The sequence below is a fragment of the Gossypium hirsutum genome, chromosome D02, assembly GCF_007990345.1.
Source record: "Gossypium hirsutum isolate 1008001.06 chromosome D02, Gossypium_hirsutum_v2.1, whole genome shotgun sequence".
In the NCBI taxonomy this organism is placed as follows: Eukaryota; Viridiplantae; Streptophyta; class Magnoliopsida; order Malvales; family Malvaceae; genus Gossypium; species Gossypium hirsutum.
The window spans coordinates 27497241-27508376 of NC_053438.1; the positions used below are offsets into that span (position 1 = coordinate 27497241).

General features: G+C 32.1%; 1 protein-coding gene across 3 annotated transcripts; it reads right to left on the reverse strand.

The window, feature by feature from the left end:
- Window positions 1–6450, reverse strand: LOC107910663 (probable 3-hydroxyisobutyrate dehydrogenase, mitochondrial). 3 transcript variants are annotated; one of them, XM_016838600.2, is made up of 10 exons: window positions 6159–6448; window positions 5476–5564; window positions 5190–5304; window positions 4444–4594; window positions 3909–3991; window positions 3433–3528; window positions 2605–2747; window positions 1981–2065; window positions 896–975; window positions 1–350 (listed from the first exon to the last, which is right to left on the reverse strand). In XM_016838600.2, exons 1-10 carry the CDS (start codon window positions 6276–6278, stop codon window positions 260–262), a joined length of 1053 nt encoding a protein of 350 aa, XP_016694089.1. In that variant the 5' UTR covers window positions 6279–6448; the 3' UTR covers window positions 1–259. The 3 variants fall into 3 exon arrangements, 1 of the variants encoding a protein (XP_016694089.1); XR_005910312.1 differs by lacking the exon at window positions 1–350 and adding an exon at window positions 2167–2261 and having other exon boundaries at window positions 918–975; window positions 6159–6450; XR_005910311.1 differs by lacking the exon at window positions 1–350 and adding an exon at window positions 2167–2275 and having other exon boundaries at window positions 918–975; window positions 6159–6450.
- Between the last annotated feature and the right edge of the window lie 4686 nt (window positions 6451–11136).

Below are 11136 nucleotides of genomic sequence, written 5' to 3' on the forward strand. Positions count from 1 at the left end.
TTTGCCAACACAACTCGTCATATTGTATTGTAAAAGCATTAAAGCTTATCCTTCACATCTGGCTTATATGGTGTCACATTAAGAAAATCTAACAGGTTCTTTTCCTTGGCCATAAACCATTACCACTTGATCACAAGTATGCTTAAAACATCAAGTTGAATACAATGTCTTATGTCCACCATGAATTATTCGGATGAAATCCGATGCATTTTGCTACCAAGCTCAAACATTTTCTTTTCTTATACTTGCACAAGTGAACCTAATTGCGTTCACCCTTGCCAGAGTAATAATGCTGGAACACACACGAGAAGTCTTCAGTTTCATGACCATCGTTGCAAATCTCTGTATATCTGTAGAAAGCAACTAGGTCATCAACATATGGTGTTGAGTTGGACTTCCATCTCCATACTTAAAAAGAACATAATGCGATCTGAGCCAGAAGGGTCGAGGCAAATCCATGTAGTCTTGGAGATGTTATAATATAGAGGTAGAAGTACTACAAAATCATTTGATATAGGCTAGTTTCTTTTGCTGCTAAAGTAGCCGGTGTCTACTGTCAGACACAACAAATCGCTAGTTAAGGGCTAGATATCGACTTCTAGAACTTAGAAACCAGAAAAAGCATAAACTGCTTGACCAATAAAATTTTGGCAAATTATTTCATGAAAAACCAAATATAAAGTCCATGATTGCATGTGGAAAGGATTACATTATCTTCAACAACAGTTCCAATGTCATTTACTATATGCAAAAAGACATTTTGTAAACTGGTTAAAAATTCAAAACCATTTTATGCAATACCTCAAAGGAGGCTTATTCTACATCATTTTCATGCTGTTTATAAGTTGCAATGCTGTAACTGGGTTAAAAATGAAAAATCAGTTACGATACATACATGTCTTGTGCTAGAAATGTCAGTGGACATCTTTGACCAACTTCTTCTGCTGATGCAGCAGCAAGGTTTAGGTCTTTAGCCTGCATTGTTAAAATGAAGATGTTTCCATCCTCGGATAAGTCCAGTGGAAACCCAGAGATGGGGAAATTAAAGTCCAATGTCAAAGTGAGTGACTTATGCAATGGTGATCACATACATAACAATATAACTGCTCCTACTTCAGTGTCCATGATTTATTTTCAACATTAAGTCATATAACTAAAATACAACTTTTATTAATGTATAGCCTAGCCCCTATTTGCTATTTTCTTTTTACTTTTGGAACTGAAAAAGGAAAAAAGCATTTAGTACAGGAGAAAGTAAAATTTATGAAGGACTATACACAAATTACATAGTTTTTTCAAATGAAAAGAAATGCATGTTTCTACTTCCATATAGACAACTCTAGTTATTGATGTTAGATATTAACCATTTGTCATTTTAAATCAATTAGATTTTTATTTATGCGTGTATGTATTGTATATATATTTAACCTTTTGCTTTTTCTTTATAACAAATTTTCGATGAGTAGAAAGCTAACAGAAAAAAAGCAAGTAGCACAAGCACCTATCAAACAAAAGGTGTGCTTCTGCATGCATGAATAGAAGGAGTCAACTTTTAATTAAAAAAAAACAAAACGCATTTAGATTCCATAAGAAATTATAAATGGAAATATTATGTATATTTTGCTCATAAATTCAGACCAGAAATTTGAAGACATGCACGTGCACAGGTTTATGTGTGTTAAACTTCAATGTCACTCAATACTGGTAGAAATATGACCAAGCATGTTACTTCCTGTAAGAATTAGTAATTCCTGTATGTATAGTTCATGTTAGATTCTGAAAACTGAAAGAACAGAATGGCAGAAAGAGAATGAGCTAAACTAGAATGTAAAATAAATTGTGTTAACTAGTCATTATATGCTATTTCAGCCTAAATAACTTACAAGCTTCCAGTGCCTTATACAACCTGATGAAGCATGATAAATGTGAAGCAAGTTTTTATCTATACAGATATAAATATAGGCAAAGAAACCTGATTACCATGAGCTTGGATGCAAATCCACCACTATAATTCCTTGAAGAAGGCACTCCTTGCATCACACCAGGAACTGGATTATAACTATCACTGTCACATTGAGCATATTTTAGAATTGTGGAGCATACCTATGGGAAATTCACCAACAGTAAACCAGTTCTCGAATTATCCCAATTCGAAGAATAACTCACTCTTGATAAAACTAGCCCGGCCTCACATGCTCTTGAGAACATATATATATGAATTAAGCTTTCCCTTACCCTCTCCCCTCCACCAGATTTCTTGCCTAACAGAAAGCAGCTATGCATTGAAAACATGGAGAACACTAAGAAATGAATGATCTGACTTCCTAGATTAAAAGCATTAAACCTGTTCAGGTGACAACAAACAGGTAAACAGTGGATCTAATTTATATAAAGTGTTGTCAACTAATTAAAAAGAGGTACATGTTCCACGCTTAGGGTCATAACATATTTTTTTGTCATGTATGATTGTCTTCTAATAAAAGATTTGAAGCTAGGCAGAGAATTTTGAATGGTATAAAAGGCTAGCACATCTACTGAAGGGTAACTTGAAGAAGATTTGTTTTATTATATTTGCAAGTGAGACAGTAGAGAAGTGCTTAGTACCTACTCCAACAGCGTGCACTTGAAGAGTTAAATATCTTTGTCAGCGTACTGGCAGTTATTCCTAGAGACTGACCAAGAGCTAGAGCTTCTGACAGTCCAAGCATACTAATAGCCATTGCCAAATTGTTGCATATCTTTGCCACCTGAATAACAGGAACCAAACCAATGATATCACAACTTCACCTACAAATCCATAGAGTTGAAGAATAAGAATGAAACCTAAAACAGACCAAAAGGAATTATTATTTCACCACCAGCAAAACAAATTAATGGATGAACTTACCCATATCCCTGCCATATTATCATACAAAAAATATATAAAAATTCTCCAAGTTATCGCATTGAAGAAAATATGAAATGAGGCTTTATTTGTTACATATTAATATTTCCCGTTGCAAATTTTATTATTTTAAGCATGAATGAAAAAGTAACTCCTATAACTGCAGGCTGTCTAAATTTATTAAGAACTGATACTTGACCAAATTATAACTTTGGCTGCTTAGATACATCCATTATGAGTCCATTTAAGTTCATCCCCTTGCAGTAAATATTTTGGGCTGCATGTTTTAAACTGATACGATCATAGATTCTATAGATGATGTCATATATCATCATTAGTTAGCCAAGACTGCTTAGAAAGCAAGAAAACTCTTGGTCATTAGTCAAATTTATCCAGAAACTATGGCAAACTAAACTTTCTTGAAAATATAGCGTAAACTTGAGTTTTCTTGTCCTACTTGCTATTCTGGACGGAGGAGGGAGGGAGGGGCAAAGAGAGAGATCGAGGAAATCAAAAGGAAATATTTTCATTGTCTTAAGAGAACTTACTGAACCATTTCCTGGTCCACCACAGAAAATTGCGTTTTTTCCCATCGAGAGGAGTAAGGATTTGGCAGCAAGATACACATCTTCAGAGCCACCAACCTGGATCACATGGCATTTTTTATCATAAGTTTAATACTACCTAAAAGTGTTGCCAACCTGATATCATTTGTGTTTCTAAAACACCAGACTTCTGTGGCAACTAATCTTACATACATCATTGAAAATATAAAGTACAAATTATAATATCTAGCAACGAAATTGATACTAAACAGTAAACTCACGAACAAGGTTAAAATAATTGGAAAAATATTTACTAGTAAAATTAATTTACAACTGAGGACTGCTATCCTACCTTTGTTGGGGAAGAACTGAAGAAGGTTGGGAAGAAGTTTAATGAGTGTCCATATGCATTCAATGGAAAACAGTATATAATAGGTCAACTCTAGAAAAAGAAAAGGTGATCAAAAGTGAACTCGTACCATGAAAGTAAGTGAACCAGCTTCTGCAGCTACAACACCTCCAGAGACGGGAGCATCCAACATGACAGGGTTCTCCCAATTGTCTACATAAGTTATATGAATTCAAACTGAAAAAATATACGTGTTTATGCGTGTGTGCATGTATATTTATTTAAAGATGAAGGTTGCAAAGGAATGAAGACATATCATGCAGGTTCATCTCAAATATAGCTCTCATTCTCATGTTTGAATGGTAATGTCAACAAAATGGCGACCCCAAATTAACATCTAACACATCACTACGATCTTGTTTCAATGTCTCTCAACCAAATCATAATCTTCAATTTCTCTTGATAAGAGGTCAGTGTATTTGTGTGTGTGTGTAACGAGAGAGAGAGGAACATAGGAAAGTAAGACATGAAATTTAAAAAAAAAAAAAGGATCTCACATATTAAATGATAAATAAAACAAAGAGAGAGATAGACTAATCATGTTTATCCTAATGACTAAAAGTTCTATTAAAATCTCATATTTAGCTTAACTCACTGATTGGTACCTTTCTTTTCCTTTAGAATGCAATTAGATACAGACACAGCGAGCTTTCTTGATGTTTGGGGATCAATAGTAGATGAATCTATAAATAATTGAGGCGTTAGGAGATCTCCTCCTTGAAGTAAGCCATCTGGTCCATTGTAAACATTCAATACCTGTATACATCATATTGGTCATTAAGGCAGACATTTTTGCAGTTGATAATAAACCTTAGAAATCAAAGGGAAAAGAAAATTTAATATTTAATAGCATCTGAATCTGATAAATCTAAATTAACAACCTAGCATTAGGACACCTAAGTACTTACCCTAGTATAATTTACACAATATAATTCACAACCTGAAAGCGTTAGGATTCAACTCACATTTTTTATTCTCAATAAGAATGAAAACTAATGAACTCTATTTTATTACTTCACTAGATAATATTTCATCCTGCATTCCTTATAATATTTCTGGTTAACACAACGAAGAAAATAGATAAAATAGAACCTACCTTTTTCCTCTATAACATTACAGCAAGAACCGATAGCCATAATTGTAAACAAGAATACAGAAAGCCAAGTTCTAGCTAATAAACAACTTCTATGGATCTAGTGAAAGAATGACTTCACAGTGACAAAAAGATAACAGACTTGATGGACAGTCTGAAAGACTAAAAGGTAAAAATCAAAACTAGAATAAGTTTATATATGCATTATGGACCACAACAGAAAAGCATTGGAGAGATTAACTGAGTCTTAATGCTCACATGAGATGATGAAGGCAACATTGTGATTACAACATCACTTGCTTCTGCAACTTCAGAAGGTGTTTGTTTTGTTGAAACTCCCATATCAGAGTACTTCTTCATGACATTACAGTTTCTGAATTAAAAAAATAAAGCTGCAAACTTGCTTCAGAGTAGAAATGTAGCATTTCTATTTTCTACACAAAGAAGCACCTAAATAGAATAAAGAGCATAAAAACTAGCTGGAAAGAACAGATGCTAAATAAGCATGGAACTTTGAAGGAGAGCAAAATTTTGAATGCATTACACATCATGAACAGTCATTTTGTATCCAGCTTTGAGTAAATTATTTGCCATTCTGGATCCCATATTTCCCAGCCCTATGAATCCAACATTCTGTCAAAGTAAAAGAATGATACATATAATCGAAATAGGATTTAGGAGAAGAATCGGAACAAAAACTAAAATAAGACACGGTAGCATAAAAATAGAAGTAATTAGTACTGAAAGAACATGAGAAACAGATTATATTTCCACCAACAACTAAACCAAAAACACTCACCGATGACAATTTCCATTATTATATGAAAACCTGATTAACAAAAAGCTTTCCTAATTGAGAATGTTCAATGTTGAGACTTCATTGTGCATCATTTTAAGAACATAATCCAATGAATTTATTAAACCAAACTTAGCTCTTCCTAGGTCCTAACTAATTTAGGTTTCTTATGTTTTCACTTGAGTAGGTAGCCTGGAAATCAATCTAGCAACTCTGACTCTGAACCCGGAATTTAGTGAGTTGATTCGTACAATCATCCTTAATTCAAGTCTCAATTCCCTTATTCCCAGGCATAAAAAAATCAACTCTAACTCCAGTTAAACAGCTAGAACCAAAGCAATATATTTGGAATGAAAATTTAAATTTCATATTTGAGGCAAGATACAGTCCAAAAAATAAAAAGCAAAAGTTTTGAGGGAAAGGATGCTTACCTCAAAGGAGGAAGACGAGAAAGTGCGAGACGGAACGGAATGAAAAGGAGAAGATGAGAGGGAAGTAGAAAGTAGGGCTCTCAGTCTGTAACCGTAAATCTTCATCTTCATCATCGCCATTGAATTGATAATGGAACAAAGAGGCTTCCTTCTTCCCAGGAAGAACACTAGTAAGTGGAACTAATTGTGCAGTTGCGTCACTATTTTTAATTTTTCGCCTAGGCCTAGTTGATTGCCTCAATCTTGAGTCTTTTACACTGAAAGGGAATTTAGTAGTTTAATGTTCGAATGAAGGAAAGCTCTATTCTATTCGAAAAATATTAAATTTTTTTTCTTCCAATTTCAAATTATTCCGTATTTTCCAATAAATTTTAATAAATAAATTGTTTTTTTTCTAATTAGTTAATTTTACCCTTCAATAACTCAAAGAGTATGTTATAGTTCTTAAAATATGTAAATTAGTTACTCTAAAAAAGATAAAATTATTTTCAAAATTTTAATATATTTATAAAACATTTTTTCAAATAAAAACACATTAAAAATATAAAAAAATTAAAATCATTAATATATATGCTAAATGATCATTTTAAAAAACTCAAAATGATAACTTTGATGTGTTATGCAAATTATCAAATTAAGTTTATCATACTAATTATATTGTGTTTTTCTCTTATTTTGTTTTAAAAGAGTTTTCAAATATATATATATAGTATTTATATTATTTAATGTTAAATTTAGTTATATTGTCAACAAGATTTTAATATGGCCAATTTAAAATAAAAATTTACTTTTAACTCGAACAAATTTATTTGACTTGAATCTCAGTTCACTCAACTCGATTAAAAAATTTAAATCGAGTTAGAATGATAAAATAGTACTCATCAACTCGGTTAACTCGAAATTTATTTACTCGATTTAATGGAACACTCACCCTTAAATATATTTTTTTGGAAATGTGAATAGGATTAGTAAGATTATAACATTACAATTAAATAAAATCTCAATAAAGTTATATTGACACATTTGCTTCCTTAAGCACTTTACTAGAAATGTGATGATAAATTTATTATTAACAAACATGTAATTTAATCTATTTAATTTAAAACAATATTAATTTTATATTTTTAAAAATAAAAGAGGTACCTACTCTTTTAATTTCTTTGACTTTTCTTTGTAATTGCCCCTTCTTTTCTCGTTGCGTCTAACCTCGGAAGGGTCTTCTTTAATCCCCTTTGTGGGCTGTTCTCTGCTAAGAGATTGTGCTAGGACACCGCCGTTGACAAATTTCGTTAATATACTAAGGGTGAGTTTTCATTGCTTTTGAAAAGTGCTTTTGAGAAGTGCTTTTGAGAAATTTGAATGTTTGGTATTGCTGTTAAAAAGTACTTTTGAAGAATAAAATGTTCATTTTAGACATGATATTATAAAATAACAAATATGTATTTAAATAATGTTCAAATTAGTTAATATTATGATATTTTAGTAAAAATATAAAAAATAATTTATTATAACTTATGTTAATATTTTAATATATAATATTAATTTTAAATATTTCTAAGTAATTAATATTAATTATTTATTAAATTTAATTAGAATATATAAATTATATTTAAATATTTAAATATAAAAGTTAAATATTTGTAATTAGATATTGATACAATTATATTACTATAAAAAATATTTTTTATTTTTAATTAATGCTTTTAACACATTTGTATTATTTTATTTTAAAATGTATTTGAATATATAACTCATATTAGGTATTAACATAACATAGAAAATATAAACCTAACAAATTAAAATATTACATATATTTGGATTAAAGTTTTAAAAAGGGATAATATTTAATTAGAATATATAAACTATATTTAAATATTTAAATATTTAAATACAAAAATTAAATATTTGGAATTAGATATTGACACAATTGTATTATTATAAAAATTATTTTATTTTTAATTAATGCTTTTAACACATTTGCATTATTTTATTTTAAAATGTATTTGAACATATAACTCATATTAGAAATTAACATAACATAAAAAACAAAAACCTAACAAATTAAAATATTGCATATGTAATTACTGAATTTTGTCCGGGACAAATTTCGTGTCTTTTTTAAAAAAATTTGGATTTTGACCCCCAACTTTTTTTGAAATTATATTTTAACCCCTAAACTTTCTTAAAATTATATTTCAACCCCTAAACTTTCTCAAAATTATGTTTTGACCCCTAAAATTTCTTGAAATTAAATTTTGATCCTAAATTTTCTCAAAATTACACTTTGGCCTCAAAAGTTTTACTGCATTTACAATTTGGTCCTTCTGGCAGCCAAGCGCGATTTACGCACCTAACCCCCGATTTTTCGGCCACCGGCCTAAGGTATGGCCTCCCTTCTCCCTAGCAACCTACCACCTACAAAAGGAAGCAAAGAAATCAGCATAAAAGGGGTTCTTTACCCCTAAAATCAGCCAACGAAATTCAAAAAAAAAGAGAGAAAAGCTTCGGAAAAAAAAAAGAGAAAAGCTTTGGGAAAAAAAGAGAAGAGGAGAAGAGACGGGCCATCGGCGCACCACCGGGCAGAGACAATGGTAGCAGCACAGACGGCGACGTGAAGGAGGCGGCGGTGCAATCTAGGGTTTGAGGAAGAAGGAGGAAGAAGAAGAAGAAGAAGGAAAAAAAGAAATAAAAATTTTTAATACAGTCGGGTCGAACCGACCCAAACCGTGCAAAACAACCCGACCTGCGCAGCAGCCAACACCCAGTAGCTTAGCAGGCCACAGCAGCAGCCCAGCGTAAGCCCAATAAAGACAGCAGCCCAGCAGAAGGAAGAAAAAAAAGCAGAAAAAACAAATAGCAGGTCTGCAGCAGGCCCACTTTGCACAGCCCAGTAGTGCAGGCCCAACGGAGGCAGCCCACCGCCAACAACAGGCCACCACCAGCAGCAGGCCCATCAGCGCCCAAGCCCAGAGGCAGCAGGCCAGAAAAAAAAGAAGAGGAAAAAAAGATAAAAGAAAAAAAGGAAAAAAAACCCAAGTCGTGTAACTCGTTCAATCAAGCTTGTATTTTTGGGCTTTTCGGTAATTTCATTTTTTATCCATTTTTAATTTAGTTCGTGTATTTTTATGACATCTCATATTTTATATTATGTTTTTTTAACATTTTCTTTATTTTTTTATTCTAATTTTACGAAACGTCATTATATTTATTTTATTTATTTACTTTTTAATTTTAAATAATTTCAATAAATAAGGCAACGAATCGATTTGACATGAATTCATTGATTTCATCACTATGTTGGATGAATATCATCGGTTTCGTGTTAAATGCGAAACGTCCCTTTTTTAACAAAAATTCAAAAATTTTCGTGTTTTCGTGTTTTTAAAAAATTCTCGTGTTTCAATCGGATCACGACTAAATATTAAATTGAACTCATATTTTTTAAAATTAAGACAACGCGAGCTTAACGAGATACCGATTTTGGGCGTCACGAGAGTGCTAATACCTTCCTTGTGCGTAACTGACTCCCGAACCCTAATTTTCTCTGGATTTTGACGTGGACCTAAAATTGACTTTTTTTAAGAAAAATTTTGAAAATAAATTTTCTTCTAAAAAGAGAATTTAATAGGTGTCTGGTCACACCTAGAAAAAAAAGATCAGTGACGGCTCCTCTTTTGTAAAAAAATCGAGACTTTGTTTTCAAATTTTCAACAATCAATTCAACTAGTGCCCGTGCAAAAATTTTTTGGTCGCTACAGCATATATTTGGATTAAAGTTTTAAAAAGGGATAATGTTTATATACCAAATATAAATACTAAAAATTTTACAATAGCATTTACAATTTAAAGCGAATTCATTAAACTAGAAGCTATAGCATCTCTTGTTAATTCCATTTCAAAACCACTTGAATTGTTTGATTCACCGTCATCATCACCATCATCATCGTCGTCGTCGTCATTGTAACACCCCTTAGCCAAGACCGTTGTCGGAGTCGAGCATGAGGCGTTACTTGACTTAACTTAAAAGTTCGGGGCATAAAATTTTACTTTTGAAATTAATATCACTATTCACAACAAAGTTGTCCACTTGCGCAGCAATTACTAAATTAATTATAACTTGAGCTATGAAACTTGAAATTTAGATCCGTAAATTTTCCCTGAAACTAGACTCATATATTTTTTTTACCATAAAATTTTAAGAATTTTTGGTTCAGCCAATTAGTACAATTTATTAGTTAAAGTCTCCCTTGTTTCACTGATCGACTGTCCTGACTAGAGGTGCTCATGGGCCGAACGGCCCGGCCCGGCCCGACGGCCTGCTCAAAATATGGGAGGGTTCCAGTAAAAATATAGGCCCAAAATATGGGCTTGGGAAAAAAACGAGGCTCGTTTTCGGGCACCACCTTTTTGGCCCTGGCCCGGATATAATAAATATATATTTTTTAATTTTAAAATATTTTTAAAATACTTTTTTTTTTATTTTTTTAATTTTAAAATATTTCTAAAATACTTTTTTTTAATTTTAAAATATTTTTAAAATACTTTTTAAAAAAAATTTTTAAGTGTTTATTAAAAAAATGGCTAGGCCGGGCCGGGCTCGGGCTTATGAATTTTTTCCCGGTTCGGGCCTGGATAAAATTTCAGGCCCATATTTCGGGTCCAGCGTGGCCCGGGCCTAGGACCCGGGCTAAAATTTTTTTCTGGGCCCTGCCCGAACCCGGCCCGGCCCATGAGCACCTCTAGTCCTGCCCTATCGTCACTAAAATTTAACTTTCTCATTGTACAGACTTCATGTGGTGTTCTCACTTGTTTCTACAGAAAATAGACTCAATAAGGAATCTAGACATATAAATTACAACTCATAACTATTTTTTTACAATTTTTAATGATTTTCCAGAGTCAGAACACGGGATTCCGAAAACCACTTTGACCTTGTCTAACTAAAATGCAAATATCTCAGAATACATAGTTCCTTTGT